General features: G+C 32.9%; 3 protein-coding genes across 4 annotated transcripts; 1 reads left to right on the top strand and 2 right to left on the bottom strand.

The window, feature by feature from the left end:
- Positions 1-4,107: 4,107 nt before the first annotated feature.
- LOC25492414 (high-affinity nitrate transporter 2.1) lies at positions 4,108-6,162 on the bottom strand. The gene is made up of 3 exons (XM_013600520.3): positions 5,271-6,162; positions 5,046-5,161; positions 4,108-4,915 (listed from the first exon to the last, which is right to left on the bottom strand). The coding sequence occupies exons 1-3, from the start codon at positions 6,078-6,080 to the stop codon at positions 4,261-4,263; spliced, it is 1,581 nt and encodes a 526-aa protein (XP_013455974.2). The 5' UTR covers positions 6,081-6,162; the 3' UTR covers positions 4,108-4,260.
- A 149-nt stretch (positions 6,163-6,311) lies between these two features.
- LOC112420856 (uncharacterized) lies at positions 6,312-8,937 on the top strand. The gene is made up of 4 exons (XM_024780601.2): positions 6,312-6,371; positions 7,549-7,666; positions 7,809-7,850; positions 8,356-8,937. The coding sequence occupies exons 1-4, from the start codon at positions 6,312-6,314 to the stop codon at positions 8,556-8,558; spliced, it is 423 nt and encodes a 140-aa protein (XP_024636369.1). The 3' UTR covers positions 8,559-8,937.
- Positions 8,938-16,905: 7,968 nt separating this feature from the next.
- Positions 16,906-21,605, bottom strand: LOC25492412 (mitochondrial succinate-fumarate transporter 1). 2 transcript variants are annotated; one of them, XM_024782370.2, is made up of 4 exons: positions 21,387-21,605; positions 21,028-21,110; positions 20,514-20,942; positions 16,906-17,731 (listed from the first exon to the last, which is right to left on the bottom strand). In XM_024782370.2, exons 3-4 carry the CDS (start codon positions 20,916-20,918, stop codon positions 17,192-17,194), a joined length of 945 nt encoding a protein of 314 aa, XP_024638138.1. In that variant the 5' UTR covers positions 20,919-20,942; positions 21,028-21,110; positions 21,387-21,605; the 3' UTR covers positions 16,906-17,191. The 2 variants fall into 2 exon arrangements, with proteins under 2 accessions (XP_024638138.1, XP_024638137.1); XM_024782369.2 differs by having other exon boundaries at positions 20,514-20,951; positions 21,387-21,604.

The following is a 21,605-nucleotide window of genomic DNA, read 5'->3' as shown; positions in this document are numbered from 1 at the left end:
GCAAAGCTCTAGATATGATGAATATAAGACAGATACATAATGACCTACGAAAATAAAAATCTGAACCAAAAATAATTTGGTTCTTTTATTCCATATTGACTTTATTATTCTTGTCAAGGGAGAATATCTTAGGATCGCATCAATTGTTGTGTTTTCCACCAATAAAAGAATTTAGTTGATTAATTTGATTTCGTGAGTCGTTGGTGAGAAAAAAATGTTGCTCCTTCCTAAAACACATGCGATCATATCTGAGTCTACATTGACAAATACAATCTATATATGTGATCATATTTGAGTCCTACATCAAAACTAGTCTTGTATGATTGAATTAAGTGTAATGAAAATTTTAGACATGTGGTTCAAGGGTTGATCGTCTGACTTTGAAGCGGAAAATGTATGGTGCATTTGTGATCATTCATCTCTATAAGTTCATTTAAAAAAAAAAAAAAAAAACTAGGATCCAACTAGTTGGGTCGTGAGGGACCCTGAAGAATCATCCACATTGGCTAATAGCAAGCACATAAGTGAATTGGATATCACATCTTAACTCCAAATCTTAAGACATTAGGTTTATGAGAGCTTTCATTTATAAAATGTTCAACGTCCGCTTTTCTAAAAATTGTGGAACATCTACCTCACACTTCCTACACAATAATCTTCCTCTCAAATATGAGTTATCAATTCATTGTGCTCCCATTCAAGAAGATTTTTAATCCACATACAGTAGCTTGCACAATCACTGGTTCTCCTTCCATGGGACACACTGCTTTAACACTCTTGGGTCCGCCTACATGTTGCATTTCTCCTTGGCCAATTTAGTACACTTCCTCCAAAATGTCTCTAAAGTAAACACTAAATTAATAAGGCTTATTTGCAAGTTTAATCCCTTATGTTTATTTTAGGTATTTTCAAGTTGGTCCCTCATGTTTTAAAAGTTCAACCCCTTATTTTCTAAAAGTTTTATGTTGTTTTAAAATGTTACATACGTTGGAATAAGTTACTCTTGTTTGCCACATTCTATTGAGTTTAGTAAAACAAAAAATATTAAAAAAAATCTTTTAAAACTGATTTTGTAAATAAGTTAAATACCAAAACTCATATTCTAAATGACCAAGTTATGGAAGTGACTAACTTATTTCAATGTGTATACCATTTTGAACCAACTTGAAACTTTTAAAATATAAGGGATCAACTTAAAAATTTTGAAACAGGAGAGACCAATTTAAAATCAGAAATAAATATAAGGGATCAAACATATCAGGACCTACCTTAAACAGATATGGGTCATTCCAAAAGTAAAAGTTGGCAACTCCCTTTTTGCCAATAATGAAAATTGCAACCCTTAACTAATAAAAGGAAAAAAAAAAAAAAAAAAAAAAAGTCATGTCCTTTTGTCTTAGGAAACAAGAACTTTTTTTTTTATGAAGCTAAATTAACCCATCCAAATTGACACTAGAAAGAATCGAATCTGAGAGCTTGAGGAGGAGCACACTCTCAAGTGGATTACAAGAACATTTTTTTAATGAGGGTTTTATTGAATTGAAGGAAGATATCCAATTTCATATGTGTAGGAGAGAAATTAAGAAAACTTTATTTTGCAAACTATCATTGATCGATACAGTTAAAAAAAATTATAAGCAAATTGTATTAATTTATAGAGAGTACAAGAGATACTCTAACCCTTATCCAATTAACACTCCAGAAAGTAAGACAACAAAGGTTAGACAGCCAATTAACAAACTATCCCTTGTTTCTATCCTTCTTGATCACAAATTATCCCCAAGAGATCAGTATTACATGATAAATACACTTGGAGCAAGTGTGCAATTCACATAAGAGATTTTAAAATATCTTAAAGGAGATACTCCAAATGATCCATTTGCATCCGGTTTATGTAATCTGATGGGGTGAATCGAACCTAAAACTTAATTTCTAAGCATACACTTTAATTTTTTTTTGTGTAACCATCATCATCGCCACATATTCATCAATTTAGTGGTCTTTATTTGTTTACAAAAGAATCTTTTTTTTTTTTTTTTATCAATAAGAAATGATAAAAACAAAAATAAACTACAATCTCGAGCGAGCAACTCCAATAGCATCATCCAGAAGGGAATAATGCAGTTTAGGAGGGCAAACAATCCAAGACTTTAGAGCATTCGAAGAAGAAGCACCATGCTTAGCAAGCCAATCCGCACACTCGTTGCCTTGATGGAAGGTATGATGAAAATTAACAATCTAATCTCGATGTTGCAGAGGATAATGTTCCTGTGGCCCGCATTATATGCAATACGAAGGCAATGAAAAATGGCATACAATTTGTCCGTCAAGAAAGAAGTAATACCACAAAATTCAGAAAAACCCAACAACCAATCACCGTTATTGTTTCTAATAAAACCTCCAAAACCTGATCTTCCATTAATTAGAAAGAGAACTACCGTCAACATTAACTTTGATGATATTATCCAAAGGAGGAATCCATTTAACTTGTGTAATGGGCTTCTGAGTTGCATCATTGAAAAGGTGCACCACCACATCTGAATGAAGAGAATAAATATGGCTAAGACAAACCCAATTTACCCAATCATTACCATTAAAAACCTTATGATTTCGTGCCTTCCATAAGACCCAACAAGTAATAACAAAGATATTACCATTAGGAGCAAGGGCATAATGTTTGAACCACCAATTGAAATCCTGAGAATTGGAATTTGTATCTTTGTTGAACAACAAGGCATCCCAGATCGCCAATGAGAGAGGGCAATCTCTAAAGGTGTGAAGAAGTGACTCAATACTAGCTCCACAGCTCTTGCATGATGAATCTGAGGTTAAATGTCTACCATCCCGAAATGCATTCGTTGGAAGGTTACCATGCATAGCTAACCAAATAAAATGCTTCAGATTCTCTGGGAGGTTAAGCTTCCAAATCCATTGTCATGTTCCCAGCTGAGTCTGACCTGCAAAAGAAAGAGAGTTTGAAGTCAACCACTGATAACCACTCTTAACAGAGTACATAACTGTCGGGGAATGAGTCCAAATCTTGATGTCTTGGGAAGACTCGTCGATGAAGATACTTTGAATTTGGAGTTGAATACTAGAGGTATCTGGGTTGTGAGATGAGAGAAATTCCAACGGCTGTGATGGTAAATGTCCCGCAAATAAGGGACAAAATTACAAATAACTATGCTTCCTTCCCCAAATAAATTGTCTTATAGAAGCATCTATTGGGTTACACAACCCTTCAGGAATCCATAAATTCTGCATAGAGTAGGTAGGAAGAGCAGAGACCACGAATTAAGCCAATGTCACCCTCCCTGCTCGGCTAAGGAGTTTTGTCTTCCAACCATCCAATCTGCTATTGACTCGATCCATGATATAAGCAAGGTACTTTCCTAATTGAGTATGATGAGTGAAATGAACGATAGAAGAAAATTTATTCACTTTGCCTCTTGCGATATTAGCAGAAGACATGAATCTAAATTTTTGAATATTAACTTTCAACCCAAAAGCATGACAAAAACTCTCTAACACCTCTTTCACTATTCTAGCTTGGGAGGATTTAGCTTGGGAGAATCAAGTGAAAAATGCTTAAAGTAATTTTGCCTAGAAAGAGCTCAATGTGACGAATATTGTTGACAAAGTCAAAATTCATTTTGTATGGTAGATTAAACTTTAAAGCGAAATCTCATGGTTTTAAATATGGATGATTAATCATGTGTGGAATAATCATCTTTTAGATATTTTTAATTTAAGAAATAATATGTCTAACACTCTAACATTCAATCTCTAATCATCTAAAATTCATGTGTGTCTCAACACTTTATGTGGCATTTATTTCCAAATTGTGGGAGCGACATGAATTTTACTCAATAAAAAATAAGTGTTAGAGAGAGTATTAGAAAGACAACATTCATAACACTCACCTTTCAATGTTGTTAGTAATTTTGACATATTTGTAATTTCTAACGCAAGAGAGTGTTACTTAATGGGTTCTAACTTTATTTATTGTGCAATATTTTTCATTATTTGTACTTAAATAGTGTTTATCAAAGATAAAAAAAAGTTTCAATTCAAAAGAGAAAATAAACCAAATCCTAGAAATGCATAAATTTCAATGGTGTAAAAGTTTACACCAATATTGATTCATTTTTACATTGTTTCTTTAGGAAGATAAATAACTTTACTTATTAATAAAAAACAGTTGAAATTCATTAGCCCTTAAACTTTAAACAAATAAAGTGGGGCATATAACTTGTACTACTAGTGGGTAGGAGTTGTATTTGGTGGTGTTGCTGCAGAAGCCACACGCTTTCCTCTCTCAGAACGACTATTCTCAGCAAACCTAAGACTTGGTTGATGCAAACCTTTCTGTACTTCATCTTCATTCCATTCAGAAGTGTAATAGTGTTCTTCATTGATCTCTTTTGAAGCTGGAAGGAACATGCTACCCCACTGTGGAAAATGAACAAAAGCAACTGGAAGTGTACAACCAACAATCATTGCACCCATCCATGAAAGACCTGAAGCTGTTGAAAATTTTGAGCTTGAAAAAAATATCAACTGTGTTAATCCAGAACCAAAGTTTCCACCTGCACCTGTTAAACCTGATATAATTCCCAAAGATCTTCTTGATATGAATGGAATGATTCCAAATGTTGCACCACATGCTGCTTGTGCTCCAACTGAGAAGAGGATCATGGATAGTACTGCGATCGGAAGTGTATTCGCACGTCCTAACCATATGCAGAAAACTCCTCCTAGGGTTTGGAGGATCCAGAGTGTCCATAGTCTTCCTCGCATGCCGAATAATCTTGCTGCAACATCTGATGCATATCCGCCGAATGGACGAGCAACTATGTTTGCCATTCCAAAGGATGCAGCAATGATTCCAGCTGTGTGTAACTTTAGGTTAAACCTGTTTTTTTATCCATTCATTAAAGATTTGTTAGAAAATAGAAAAAATGTTTATTAGGTTTTTAAAAACACTAAGCATGTAGGTATATACAATCTTGAGGACTTAATTGAGTTTAAGCATCTCAACTAACCTGTCATAGAAATATTCAGCAATGACATTGTCAGTGGTTAATTCAACTCCCATAGAGTAACCATAAAGCAATGCAAAAATCCATGTCCTGTAATTTGTTATAGCATACCATAAAACCTGAAAACAAAGCAAAAAAAATCAAAACCAAATTTTTAATATACTTTGAGCTTGAAAGAATTGAACTCAATTGATTAATTGTGCTGTGGTTCCAATGATACAAACTAACCTTTGTGAACTTGTCTTTAGCAACATTACCCTTCTTCTGTAAGGCACCAAGGTTACCATCAGGTAAATCTTGGCCTAATGTTAAGACCATAATACCCATGATAACATGCAACCAACCAGGGATAAAAAAGGCAATTCTCCAAGCAGTGAAAGGAGTAGCACCAGCTCTTCTAATCAATTCATACACCAAAGGCATAATAAGCTGAGTGGCCCCACCACCCATATTACCCCAACCAGCAGCAGTACCATTAGCAAGTCCAATAATTTTACTATTAAACATAGTACTCATCCAATATTGACATGAAACAAATGTTGCCAAAGAGAAACCAATCATAAACCTAACTGCTATATAACCAGCAGCATTTTCAACAAATGACATACAAAACACTGTTGGTGCTGTTAGCATTATAAGGAATGCACAACCATAACGCGGACCTAATAGGTCACAAATTGCACCCATTGCAAGCCTTGAGAATATACTACCTGAAACCGAAGCGACTCCGGCGTTACCAACGTCGGATTTTGTGAGGTTAAGGTTGTCCCGGATGATCGGGACTAAAGGTGCTGCCGCGAATGTCGAGACGAAACAGGTGAAGAAAGATATCCATGATAAATGGAAGGTTCTCATGTGAGGGTTAGCCATTGAAAAGAGTTTGAAAACTTTGGATTTGTGTTCAGAATCAACTGGTAATGCAAATTTGGCTGTGGTATCAGTTGGTACCATTGGTGAAGCAACTGATGACATGAAGGTTTGTTCTCTTCCAGTTACTCCATGCATGGAGCTTCCTGGTGAACCCTCAATATCAGCCATTGATATAGCTGTTTTTAGTAATGAGAGGGGTGTAAATAGAAAGGTAATTGGTTTGAATGTGATGAATATTATTGTGAAGAATGAAGAAGGAGTGTGTTGTATTTATAGTATGTTAAAGCGTTGACAATGTAATGAGCCAATTGAGTTCTCAAAGGTTGGATAGAAAGATTTAAAGTAATTAATCTTGATTAATTAACATAAGTTAATCCACTTAGCTGCATCTGACTAATAATGAACAGTGAAAGAACTCATGGTATATCCCAAAGGTTCATGTGTGTGACATCATCCACTGTAGAGATTCTTAATCATAATTGAATATACTGAAATAATACTTGTAAGTAACCATATGGGACTTATTATTGTGCTAATTATAAGTGATATATGTGAGATTATTAATTTAGTGAGGTGGATGATACGTGCAACCGTATATCGTATTACAACTGTGTTTGCAGTGTCTCTCTTATCCTATAACATTTGACGCTATGAAAAATTCTTGATACATATTGAGTTTTCATATAGCGTCAACAAATCAATAATCTTAACAACAGCCATAAAAAAATCCCGGTGTTCAAATGCGAATAAAATATATTATTTCAATCAATGAATTAAATCAGATTAAGGCTCTGTTTGGTAAAAATAGCGGATAGCTGATAAGCTAGCTGATAGCTTTTAGCTGATAAGCTAGCTGAAGTGTTTGGTAAAAATAGCGGTTCAACTAGCTGATAAATGTAAAATGACATAAAGGGTATTCTTAATTCATAATAAAAATTATATCATTAATTTAAGTATTTGTAATTTTGTAAACTAATTTTTCTTTAAAAAAATATTTTAAATTTATTAATTTAATATATCCTATGTATTATAAATTAAATTAAATTTTATTCACTAAAATTTTATCTTATATTTATTATCATTTAAGTGTTTCTACTTTATAAAGAAAATAACATTTACCTCAAAAACAAAAAAAAAGGTAGCACTAATAGAGTAATACTAATAACAGAGAATAAAGAAAATAACACTTACCTCAAAAAAATAAAAAAAAAATAAAAAAAAAAAAAAAAAAAAAAAAGGTCAGCTGATATATATACAAAAATTGGAATAAAGTGATAGTAGTCTTTATTACGTAGCTTATTATAAAAATTATAATGGATAAAAATACAATTTAAATGAAATAATAAGGGTAAAATTGGAAGAAAAAGTGAGAAGCTATAAGCTATAAGCTCAAACGCTACTTGGAATAGCTTCTGAAAAATAGCTTATAAGCTCGTGAAATAAGCTATAAGCTCATGGTGAAAAAGTATTACCAAACAGAGCTTTTTTTGTCAAACGAGCTTATAAGCTAAAAGTTCTTTTTTTTGGTTTCTCAAACAGGCCCTAAATTAACATCCACTTGCAATGGTTTGTCATTTTTTCCATCCACTTGCTAAATAATCCTTCCCAGTATAATACCTACAGAGCTACTATATAGGTTACAAACCTACTATATGAGTTTGTCTTATATGGATTTATTTTTCTATATGTTACCTTTGTTGAAGTGCATTCCATCCCTTGTGCTCCGAGCCCTTCATACTCTCTCTTTGGGATAGGTATGTGAATCACTTGAACCCTTCCTTCATACTCTCTTTGCAAAGTGAACTACTCTTGTTTTTTCTTTATGTTGTTTATGCATATCTCATGTTATATATTTATCTTCATGAATGTGCTCCATGCTCATTTGTGATGATGCAGGTGGTCCATTGGAGGATATAGATCAACAAGTTTTTGTTATTGGTATGTAGTCTCCTATACAAAATATGTAAAAATCCATGAGCTTTTTTTTCTATATTTCTTCATTTGTCTGTCATCAGCTTTATGAGTGTAATTTCATGCCTCTACTTGGTCTTCAATCCATAGGTTTACACAGCTAACTCCTGGGACTTCTAAAGCAACCATACCAGCTACACAGGCACAAAAAAAAAAACACACACACACAACAATTAGTCCCAAAGGTTTAAAATTTATTTTGAAAGGAAAGATGATTAAAATGTGAAAGAAATATTGAATCTTCTAATTTTTATACAATCTGTCCAAAGTGTAAATATAGTTTAACAAAAAGGTTCTCTTGTTTATTCAAGAATTCAGTCTATTAGTTATTGTGGAGTGAATGTTTAATATTTTTGAGTAAATTAGTTCTCAAAGCAAGTGAAGGTTTAACCATGCAAGTTGTTTGATAAATTTGTCCTTCATGATTGAGAATTATGTTTTTATTAATTGTACTACATGCTCTATGATGCAGGTGGTAGGTACATTAGAGGATTAAAACAACTCTTCTTATTGGGTTGTGTCCTCTTCTCTGTAGGGATATATATGTACATATTCATGTATTCAATAGCTTATCCATGCAATTTTTTTTACCACTCCTTTGTCTCCAATCATCATGTTTCGACAACCAACTCATGGGGACTCATAAAGGAATCACAACAGCAACAGGCACAATAATTGGAATACATTTCCTAAAAGTTAAATTTTATTTTGAAAGGTGTAAATATTGGTAATAGAAAGTTCTATGGAGAAAAAGATTTTCATCATTTAAAATAGTTTAACACCCAGACTCGACATAAGATTAAGGGTCAATAACATAAAATGGCAATCCATCTAAACACCCATTTAAAAAGAAAACCAACAGAATTTCTAACAGTGCTTGCATGCTATTCAAGAATTGCTACTACCCAATTTTTTTTTGCCTCAGTCCAATCTACACTGAAAAGTTAAAAAGGAACAGGGACCGATATTTTATCCAAAAATATGAATTCTACATATGAGTTTTGGGGATCAAAAGTAAAGATGAACAAATTTTGGGGATTAAAAGTTAAAGAAATTTTTTAGAGAGACCAAATCAAAAAGTTAACATATTTATAAGGATCAAAAACATATTCAACCATATTTTTATGACTATTTTTTTGTGATAATTTTTGAATAATTTTACATATATTTATGTTCTGTTCATATTTACCCTCTTTCTTTATCTCTATTGCTTTTGCTTTAAAATTAGATGGAAGAAAAAATTGTCTTAAAAATAATTGTGTTTTTGTTTCAAATGAAAGAAAAAGTTGTCCAAAAAATAATTCTACAAATATCAATTCTCTATTTTAAAGTAGTACAATTTTTAAAATACAATTTCTAATTTTTTTTAAAAAATATGCAAAATGACCATTTCAAATTCCTACTACATTTTTCCATTGAGTAAAAAAGGCTAAACTTTGTATATTAAAAATGTTAACTTAATATTTTAAAATATCACAATTTTAAAGTTTCAATTTTAATTAGTAAAAAAAAATCAACTTTGATTTTGGACTAAAAACAGTGATGCAATTTTTGAACTACACTTTCGATTTAGTAAACTATACTACATTTCTTAATTAATGTTCGCTCAATATTTCACTCATGCGCAGGTTTGTGGCTTCATCATTTTTTTTCTTCAAAAATTTGTCATGTAATATTAGATATTAATATTCTCTTCTCTAATGCAATCATCGTTACCATTTGACACCGCTTTGCATTTAAATTATGTAATTTTTTCACTGTCATGGTAGTTTGAAGATAATGTGCGTTGTTATTTTAATTTGAAAATTAACGACGATATCCATCCGTGCGTACGCGCACGGGTACCAGACTAGTAATAAAAACAAGAGTGTATAATGAAAAAAATATAAGAATGTAATATAACTAATTGAAACGGCTCATTTTATCCGTTGAAATTGCTCATGATAAGGGTTGGTTTAACCTCTAGCTGGAATGTGATTTTATGCTTGTTGATCAAGTCTTCTCATATTTTTCAATAATTGGTGCTGATAAACTTGCGAATCATGGACACTCGATTCTGGGTGCTTGATGGTCGAATTCTTTATTTGAGTTTATTTGGGAACCTTTCTTTAAAGACCGTTATGGTTTGTCTATGTATCGTTTTCTCAAATTTTTCTTTCCTTTTCTTTTGCTTTGAGGGTCAGGCCTAACCTCTGCTTTTGTACATATTTTCCTCTTTTTAAATAAATTTTATTTTATGGGATTGACGACAAAGGATGGGTTCTCTCAGAGATGCAAACCTATCTAGGATGCTTGAGGGTCTCCTTGATGCATGTCACCCTTGATTGAGCCAAAAAATAAAGTCTTCTTTAATCTAAACATTGTGCATTGTAAGCTTCATACCATATGATCTAACTTCCTTCATTTAATTAAAAAAATTCATTTTAAAATTTCTCTTTAAATGTTTGTGTTGAAAATTTTGTTTATGATGATATTATTTTGTGGAATGATGATATCCCTTAAAAAAATATAATTTGAGAACATACGCACCGAACACTATAGACATGAAGATTATTTCCATTTTCCACCAAGTCAATTTTTCTAACAAAACCAACCCAACTTTATTACTTAATCCACTATGCACACGCAAATTGCAAGGGTTTTTCTAGATTACCTTTGAAGAATGGTGGGTAATTTACCCACCAACCAATGAAAATGAGCAATTTGTTGGTGGGGTCAAGATAGTTCATGGATACCACTTAAAAATGTGCTTATGTGGCTAATGTGTATTGGTTGGGGTAAATTATCCACCATTCTTCCATGGGTACCCTAGTTGTCACCAAATTGCAATTATGGGAAAACTCATGCAATTTGTGTTAGTGACAGTTGAATTATTTTTTTCTTCAGGTACAAGTGTCGTACTTATCATTCTAAGTGTGACAGCATTTGACCTAAACTATATTTTAAGGCAACCCAATTTGTTAACCCCAAATATAAAATAATTGATTTTAATGGATTTTATCGTTCTATTTAGTCCAGAGTTGACAAGTAGGATGGTAGTAGTTGTTGCCTCCTCCCAACATGTTCAAACTTGAGATAATGAGATGTATATTTGGGACTTGGTAGAATAAAGTAATAATAAGTTCCAAAGTCAATCAATCATTACTATATATTTCTTTTAGCAAAAATAAAACAACTTATTATGATGTGGTAATAGATTATTTCACTAAATGGATCGAGATGAAATAATTTGCCAAAATAATTGTCAAGAAATCTTATGTTTTATTTTGTAAAAAAGTAAAAAACTTACGTTTCTACAAATCAAATATCCTAATCAAATTTGACGTCTTTAGTGTATAATCAACATGACCCAATTCCCCAACAAGAAATTTCAGGAATTCCTCAAGGCATTGAAGGTCAAACAACATTTCACGGTAATAAAACATCTCCAAATAAGCGGAGAATGACAACCTAGAAAACTTTAAATTCAAAGATTATTGCTATTTTTTTTGTCTAAGACTATTTCTTTTTCTATTAATAAAATTCAAATTTCAAACATTACTCAAAATAAATTATAGTTTCTGCAAATTAATGGGTGTTCATATAAATAATTACGTGTTTTTGACATTGTTTCAATTTTGTTAATAATTTCCGCCTTGGCATACAAAGCAAAGCAAGTTCCAAGTCAATCAATGATTGTGATTTTTTTTAGTCTAAAAGTTGTGGATAAGTTCAATGATAGAGTGGATGCAATTATAGTCATACAGTAGATAAATAAAGGTTGAAACTAATATATTAAATTTAAAGTGATGGTAAAACAAAGGAGTTAAAATAACCTCAAGTGGTCCTCGTGAGCATAGCTCAGTTGGCAGGGACGTACATTTGTTATATATAGAAGTCGGAGTTTGAACTCCGGACACCCCACCTATTCACTTTAAAAAAATGTGAATTCTAACTACCAGACTACTTGACCAAAGAAAATAAAATAACGTGGAGTGAGAAGTTATGAGTGGTTATCTATTTTTTTCTATGAGAATAAAAGATTCTCATCCTTTAACACGAGAAAAGAGGGGAAAGTTATGTGTAAAAATAATAAGTCGGTCATAGTTTTTTCCTTCCATGCTCTCTATTTCATTTTCTTTATTAAGGGGTGATTTTTAGTCAATTTTTTATATGAAATTATCCACCTTTATCTTTTTCTCTCCATTTTAATATAAATAAGTGGTTTTGACATATATCTAGATTTTTTTTCTTCGTGATTTCGTCGTCTAAATGCGTCGTTGTTGTGTTTGTCGTTTGTGCGGCGTTGTTTGATATCTTGCTTTGTTGTGGTATTCATTTGATTCATATTGAAAGATCAGTTATTCCGATCATTTTAATTTTATCATATTAGTTGTCAACATTTTGTCGTTGTATGATACTAACTTGGAAGTCGTGAGTTTGTTCGCAAACTCATCCTTTCCATTTTTAACGATCTTGAATGATGTAATCTATCAATTTGAATAAACGAGTATCATTTTGTCTTTCTCAAATAAAAAAGTGTAAATTATATTTCTAGGAGTAAAAAGTACTTAGAAAATAATTATTTCTCATTAAAATAATTTTGTATAGATTAATGAGGAAGGTCTGCAAATAATTATTTTAACACTTATTTTGTATAGATTGCACATGGAACCTCTAAAATTAATTTTTTTTCACTTTTGATTCAATCGGGTTTGAAATTTGAATCCATGAGCTCCAATTTCATAGCTATTAACTAAACTCGGTTGAACTATCCAACTCCCTCACCGTAAAAATAGTTATATACGACTTTTACGGCATCTATCACAAAAGAAAGCCAATAAGCACATAAATTTAAAAACTGTGGCAAAAATTTGAAAGGAGTATCTTTGGGATGATGCCAAAATTTTGGCTATAGTTAACATATTTCTTCAAGATGTTGCAGATAGTCAAGTTGTCTTTGCCATAAGCTTAATATTGAAATATAGCTAATACTGACATATTTCTTATTAATCTTTGATATCTTTCTGCTGATTTCAGAAGCTTGGTATCAATAGAAGGTAACTTGGCTTTTATTTCTAGATTTTTCCCCCACACCAGCTATTAAATGCAATATCGGAAAATGGAAGAAAATTGATCATAGGTGGCATCTAGCATGCCAAAATGCATCTTCTTTGGTATGGTGCAAAAGGAGCAAATTCATCATAGATTTAATATTAAACAATTGAAGATGTGCCACTTGAATAGTAGGTATCTGCTTATACTTTTATAAATTGCAGAAATAGTCATTCACACTTTTGTAATTGTAATTGTAATTCAATATAATTAATTGTTTTTTATTTGTGCATTAAGAAATTATATTACGTAGGATATTTACTCTGAAATTTTTTACACCATATCATTGTTGTGTGTTCGAATTTGTACAAACTTGAAATTCGGCAATCAAAATTTTTGTTTTAGTCGTCGGAGAATGATCTTCCTAAATGCCTATGTTTCTGTGAGGATAGTTTGTCGAATCGACTTGTCTATAAGATTATGATAGGAAAAATGTCAGTTCCTATTTCTTTTTTAGTGTATTTAGGACGACTTCTTCCATGGACCAGTTGGTCAATATGTTCCACCATGGATCAATTTTATTAGATTCTTTGAACATCAGACTAAGCATCCCATTGGAGTTATTGTGTTGCATTTCACACTATATTTATTTCTTTTCTTCAATTGTCTTTCTTCTCCTCACGATGGCTCGACACAAGCTTTTTTTATTTGTTTTTATGTACTGCCTTGGTTTCTTTAAATTGATTGAGTCACTTTAATTCACTTTAAATGTTTATCGTATAAACAGCTAGCAAAGCTAAAGAGGGTCTTAGTTCGACTTCAAAATCTTAGACAATTAGAGTTATTTATGGAGGGAGCATATGATCATAGTAAAGACTATTTTTGAATTTTAGATATTGCAATGGCTTCTCAGCATCTTCAAAAACTTTCTTTGACGGTGAGATATTCAAGTTCAACTCTCTATTTTTTAGGCTGTTAATTTTTTTAAAAAAAATGTTATAATTAAACTTTTTAATGAATCATCGTTTTCTAAATGGTTATCTGCAAATCAAATTTACAAAATTAAACTTTACTTTAAACTACAAGTTTTACTTATATTAAAAATGATATGCCTACATATATCAAGAAATTGTCAAATAAAAACTTATTTTATTTATTATTAGAAAATAAATAGACAATTTAGCACGATAAACTCACATTAGTTTATAATGATCTTTTTTGGTGGTGAGTTTATAATGATCTTGATTGATAATTTAGTATACTTAACTATTAATTATTTTAATTTTTCTTTTAGCTTCTTAAATCAATTTTTAGAACTAAAATTTTAAATTTATGTGTATAATAAAAATAAGAATCTATAATTTAACTCAATTGGCAAATCCCGGGGTAGTTAAATATAAAGGTGTAAGAATGAATCATCAATCTCTCTTTAATTTAATCTTTAAACTAACATTTCATGGATTGAATGGTTGTTCAACAAAAGTTAACGATAAGGTAGATAATGAAAAAAAACTATATTTTTACTTTATATTTAAATTTCTTCAATTAGAATAATGAGGGTAATTTAAATTTCTTCAATTAGAACAATGAGGGTAAAATTGTGTGTGTGAGAGAGAGTTATATTATAAGTATATAAGTTAGAAAAACTCAAAACGATATTTTAAGTAACATGACAACTTTATTTTAATCATGTGAGTTTATATGCTCCAAGTTACTCTTAAATCATAGTCATGCATTGTATTTCAACTAAAATAATGATCAAGTCCTGCATTGCAGAGTGTTATATGAATGGCGAATTTGTTAAAATTTCATATGTAAAATTGTGATATTTGTTTTTCAATTTTTCAGGTTAGAAATTCACATATGAAAAATTTACATATGGTTGGATTTCAAAGACAGAGAACTAAATGTGTTGGTTTTTCTCACGATAATTTGAAATATGTTGAGCTATGTGGATCAGTTTGCACTATAAATGTGATTGACTTGGCTAGTCACCTAATGAGAAATGTGAATTCGCTTAAGCAAATTACTTTTAATTTTTGTGACAAATTTTATAGAGGTGTTAAAAAATGGACCGAGGATTCTCATAGTTGTTGGTTCGACGGTAACCTTATCTAAGAGATGTTTAAAGATGATATAAAGGATAGATGTCAGCTTAAAATTTTATAGTGTTGTTTTATTTATAATGAATTATTTATTATTTCGTTAGGGGAATGAATTTTTTTTATTGTTATTATTTTATTTATTTTGATATGAATACACAATATTAATTATCCTTTTAAATGTTTTTATTTTTCATGTGAAAATTCAATCTAGTGCCAGACTTGTAGGTCTTGTTACGCTACATTTATTATTATTATTATTATTATTATTAGGGTTAAATATGTTTTTTATCCCAATAAATATACCAACTTTTCGTTTTAGTCCCTCAAAAAATTTCCTTCAACTTTTAGTCAAGAAGAAGAAGAAAATAATTGTATTGATATTACTACTAATTTTATGCTAGTAATACACTGATTTTGTTTTTGTTAACATCTGAGACAAATGACGGTTTTATATTATGGTTATTGGTGACATTTAAGGTTGAAGGTTTGTTCTTCAAAAAAAAATGTTGAAGGTTTGTTATTTTTCTTATGATGGGAAAAGCTTAAATTTATTAAAAAGTTGGATGGCTTGGATTTAAGATTCGATACCTTTATAAAATTTATTATGCTGTTTATTAGTTGATCTTCTTTGGCTTTCATTATTGAGACTCAGAAAGTCAAAAAAATAAACCCATAAAAATAAATTTAAAACATCTCAAATTTGTCCCTCCAACCATTGAAACTCAAAAAATCTTTAAACTCGTGAACCCTCAAATATTTAAACCCAGAAGGCCAGAAGAAAAAAAAAAGGCATAATTACATAAATAGTCCCTTAACTTAATTTTACGTAACATTTTAGTCCTTTATCTTTTTTTTTTCCAATTTTAGTGCTTTACCTTTTTAAATAATTTCAACTTTAGTCTTCCGTTACTCTTCTGTTAACAAAAAAAACACAATTTATATTATTCTTTTATTTTTTTTTAATTTTCCTTTTCACAATTACCCTTTAACCTTTTAATCTTTCACACAAATTAAAAACACAATTTGAAAAACCCAGAAATGTGAAAATAAGAGAAACATTGAAGAAGAGGAAAACGCATAAGGGAAAACGATCCAGAAGAAGAGACATATGATGCTTGTTAGCAAACTGCAACTGCACAGATATAATACTCAAACTGAAACTGCTGCAAACAATACTCAAACTGCTAGTACTCCACCTGTCTCATCTCATAAAAAACCAAGAGGAATGCCAAGAAAAGTAACCGGAGGCACACAATGCAAGGTTTGTGTCTGTTGATGTGTAATTGCAGCACAATCATTGTCACAAGCTTATACAATGAATAAACACAAAAACCCATAAACCACAAAAATTAGATCTAAGCAATATGCAAACTGAGATGAAAGAAAATGAAAGAGGATACAACACATAAAACCCATAATACATATGCAAAGGTACCACACAATTCCTACAACACCAAAATTTTCTTTCTCTATAGGGACCCATTTTTGTCACTGTTCAAACAATAGGTTTTAACCCACATAAACATTCACGTGGCTGGTGATTTCCACTGGATCAGGCGAAGGAACAAGAAAATGATTGGGTGTTTGAGCCTCATGTGAGTGATGAAGCAATTGATTGCAATTTTTGAGTTTGAGTTTCAAGTTGTAGCTTCTAGCTATTTGACAGGAAGAAGATAACGTGAGGTTAACAGAGAATATAACAGAATTTACTTAAAGGTTAAGTGTGTAATGTTTTAAAAAGATAAAGGACTAAAATGGGAAAATAAAAAGATAAAGGACTAAAACGTTACCTAAAATTAAGTTAAGGGACTATTTATGTAATTTTGCCAAAAAAAAATCTATCAAACTCATTTCATTTCAACATGAAGTTTTATGAAGAACCATTGTCAACAATGCAACTGCAATCTCATTCTCTCCTTTCAGATTCTGAATTTGACTACAAACATGGATCCACAAATAGGGCTTGCCAGGCAAGTATTATTATCACTTCTCTAAGCTAAATGCTAGAAATTCCCAAAGACATGAAGCTCTTGTTCGGGGTTTAGTGTTTAGATCCATGAATAATATTGAAGGCTAAAATGATGATTTTAATGGGGTTACAATGGAATTGGTCTTTTATGGAGAAAGCAAAAGTAATGTAAAAAAGAAAAAATAACCCTACAAATACAATCATGAAGTTTGGAGAGTTTGAAGATATCTCCGCTCATACAAACCAATTACTTGATCAGCCACACCCCACATAATGGCCTGTCCAGGTGGGATTCGCATGAGACGAGGTAACAGGCCTTTCCATAATGCAAGAACTCCTTCTTCTGCATATATTGTTCTGATGGCATGGATCATACCCTTGTACTTCACTTCACCTCCCTCTCTACCCTGAGCCATCAACCTTGTTTTCACTACATCGAAGGGACCGGTGCAAATAGGACCTGCCGTCCCTGCAAGGAATCCTGAAATCATCGACTGCCATGGTAGAAGAACTCTACCATCTCCTTCATTTTTCTTCCACAAAAGCACATCAAAAGTATTTTTGGCAGTAAACATGACAGATTGATTTGTTCCATTACGCATTATAGTAGGAGTAACACCAGCCCAAAGCCCACGAAGGCCTTCTTCCTTTATGATCATTCCTGCACAATGCACAGGACCTCTATATTTCAAAAGCTCATGGCTTAGCCCTTTCTGCTGCTGCAATCTTATCTTCACCACCTGCAGAAAAACACAAGGTATATAATACAAGCTTGGGATTCCACATGCCAAGGACAAACTATGCATGGATGTTTGAGATGTTATGTGCTAAATAGCCACACAATCTAATGGATTTTACCCCGAAAAATAAGTAGCTCGCTAGTGCAATCACTTTAGGCAACTAAAAAAATAAGCGGCATGTAATCATAGTTACAAGTTGCAACACACAAGATAGACTTGTTTCAATAAGCATGTCTATAAGACCTGTCAAAAAAAAAAAAAATTGTAAAGAATATGAATTCGAACATTATGGCGTAATTTGATTCATGCAGCCGACCCCACTTAGTGGGATAAGGCTTTGTTGTTGTTTTTGTAAAGAATAAGAATTATTATTTCCCAGATGAGGCTTAGGATACTCTCAATAGATATACTACAAAATGAATTAAACGAGTTATCCTAGATCTAATACTGACACTGCTGCCCCTCCCAATGGAGAAGAGTAAAATTCAGCTAGCTAGGAAGGAACTTTTGAGGATTGAGATGACATCACCACTATTCCCTCCCTTATACCACAAACACACCTTAGAAAAGGAGAAGCCTGGATGAGCATTTGGATCTATTGTCAGAGCATGTAGGTTTGCCCTTAACAATTGTGTTTCCCACCTTAACAATTGTGTTTCCTAGCTACCATTCTAGACAAAGCATCAGCTGCTCAATTTCCATTTCCGCTTTCATATTCAAGTTCAAAATCATATCTCAATATCTTGGGCACCAATTACTGTTGTTCACTCCAAAACTCTTTTCCCTAGAAAGTACTGGCCCCATTTATGTACAAGTGTACACAGACAATTATCATGAGTTCCAGTTCATATACATATATCAGTTTTGATTTATCAGAGAAAGTGTGGATAATAAAAGCTATCGGCTACCCCTGTTGCATCAGCACAGCCCCAAAACCTGTACTGTGTATCAGTTTCAATCACAAATAGTAACTTGAAATTTTGCATACCCAACAATGGAAATCTGTCACCGCTTTGTTCAAAAACCATAAATGCTTACATAACTGATAGCTCTTCTCCCCAATTGAAACTATTTCTATTTTAACAATTGAGTTAGGGGCTTCGCGATAATCGCATAAATACTACAAAAACCTATTAATCTCAAAATACCAAGAAAGCCTCAAGTGTTGTGAGCAATAGGCTACTCCTTGATTGCCTTTCTTCCCTCATTCCTTCTGGTGATAAAACATGGGCAAATGTTCAAGTTGTGTTGCTCCAAAACTTTGATTATCAATATTTCCCCTAACAGAATGATTTCTTGACCTCTACAGCTCTATATGGGACTGTCTATCTACAATATAAACCAGTGTGTAGTGTTCCAAATATTTTTAATTCTTCTCGCATCATTTAACCTAAAAGCAGATTTATAAATATCTCCTTTTTCATCCTGATAACCAGATTTAAGATCCAACTTGGAGAATTAGGTAAGCCCCCCACAAGTCATCTAATAACTCTTCTAATACAGGAACAGGGAACCTGTAACGGGTTGAAGTGTGATAGTGTTGTTCCCTCCAAAACCCTCCCCTCCCTTCCCCTCCAAACTCTCAAACAGAGCCTAAGGTTTTGTTTGCGAGTTGGGTTTTGGAGGGGAGCGGAGGGGAAGGAAAGGCTTATGGAGAGGTAAACCCTTGTTTGGGAGTTTTAAAAAAAACAAGGGAAAGGTTTTGGGGGGTTTAGAAGGGCTTATTTTGTCCAATTTTAAAGTTCCCCCAAATTGGGGGGTTTTGGGGGGTTAAACATACAAATTGACAATTCCAATTATAATTTACAAGATAAATTACAAAGTATAAAACAATGTATTGATTTTAAGAGAAAAAAATGGTAAAATAGTAAAATTATCACATAAGTCCTCCTCTCCTTTCTTTGTTGGTTTCTTTAACTCCCAAACAAGGGGAAGGCTTTCCCTCCTTTCTCCCTTCCCTTCCTTCCCTTCCCTTCCCCTCCTAAGCCTTTCCTTCCCCTCCTCTCAAAACTCGCAAACAAAGCCTAAGGGTATAAGCTCCTTCACAAAATTGTCAATTTCATCCTTCCGGTGGTGTGGGTGGGTAACAGTATGACTTGAGATGGGGAATCTTAGATCCCACTATGATCATAGTTGCATGGTCACGACATCTTTGTCTATGCAATTTTACTGCTCCTTTGAACAAATCCTCACATTCCTTTCAATTCAATAGTCTTCTAATACCTCTATTCCATTTCGCACAATACAGTGATCTCAAACTCAATAAAGTAACATGTAACCTCTCTTCACACCTCCTTCATCATACATGTAAGGAAGCAACGGTTCAGGATAAAAGTGGATCTCTCCCAATTTTCACCACTTGATCATTTACTTTTACCCATCAACATATACTTTTTGAAATTGGCATGAATATCTCTCCTACCTCCTCCACCTACTCACAGCCCAACACTACATCAAGCTTTTTGAAACCCTGAATGACATTTTAATTTGGAGGTTTTCTACTTTGTTACTATGTGTCCCCTCCTCTTAATTATATAACCATGCTCAAACTATACGGCATACTCTAGTGTCCCTTCTGGGAGGGCGAGACCAAACTCTCGAGTCCTTGGAGGGGAAACCTAGTACTCTAATGTATGCATGCATTTCATTCATGGATTATATTTGCAAGATTGTGTTAATTCTAATTTAATTTAATTTAATGCTAAGCTATATGTTGTAGAACAAGCAACCAACCACTTATTGCATTGCATGTATAAAAGTAAAATAAAGAAGTGAAAGCTACCTCAAATGGTGTGACAATGACAACGGCCTCAAGAACCCCAGCACCGAATCCAGAAAGAAGGCGGCCATGATTACTAATCTTCCCAGTCTGAGAATCCTTAAATGCTGACTGAAGTACTGCATTTGAACCCATACGAAGGGTATACTTCAAAGTCAAATGTGTAGCAAAAGGTGTTAAACCCTTCCATAAAGCACGTACACCTTCTGAACGTACAATTGTGGCACCACAATGAGCAATTCCCTTGTAATTCCCAGACCTATCAAGCTGCAATCTGGTCTTGATGACATCAATTGGTTGCAGACAAGCAGCCTCCATAACCCCTCCGAGGGATCCAGAGATTGCCTTCATGTAGGGTGGAATGGATTTCTTACTGTTATCTTGCAGCGCAACTTGTTGTTGATTCATGGTTGAATTTGTTTGTTCTACTTCCTTCAAGCGCTTCAATACATAAATGTCGATATAAATTAAGTTGATAGTAAAGAAAATTCATAAAAAAATGGGGCATTATTGATACCTGTTCTACCGAAGGCAATGAAGGACTTGGGAAGAAGAAAAGAACACGGCGGCGATAGGTGATTACGGCGTTGCTTTTGACTACTGGCAGTGGCGGAACCAGACAAAAAAGTTTGGGGTGGCTGCTATTAAAATAACTTGCGGAAAAAACGGGAAAAAATACAAAGAGGTGCCGCCTAAATACTTAACACCAATTCACCGAGAAAACCCAAAACCAACAATGGCATCAAACAATGAGGTCAACAGGTTTAACAATTAGAGTTGACAATCAACTAAAGAACTCATGGAAATCAACTAAAGAACATGTAATCATCAAATCAGAATCAGAATTGAAGGAAATTACATTCAATTTCACGTTACCTTACAAGTTACAACAATTAGGGTTTGTGGAGAGAGATGGAGATAGCTCTCTAAACTGAAGAAGGAGGAGAGTAATGAAAGTAATCGCGGCGGCGGTGATGGATGGAGAAGGAGGAGAGTGGTCGCGGCTCACCCGCGGTGGTGTGGGAGAAGAAAAGGATCGCGTTTCTCACTTGTTCTACAGCAGCCTAAACTATGCATTCTTTTGAAGGAGCATTT

The sequence above is a fragment of the Medicago truncatula genome, chromosome 4 (genome assembly GCF_003473485.1).
Source record: "Medicago truncatula cultivar Jemalong A17 chromosome 4, MtrunA17r5.0-ANR, whole genome shotgun sequence".
In the NCBI taxonomy this organism is placed as follows: domain Eukaryota; kingdom Viridiplantae; phylum Streptophyta; class Magnoliopsida; order Fabales; family Fabaceae; genus Medicago; species Medicago truncatula.
This window is presented reverse-complemented; position numbering and strand designations above follow the sequence as displayed.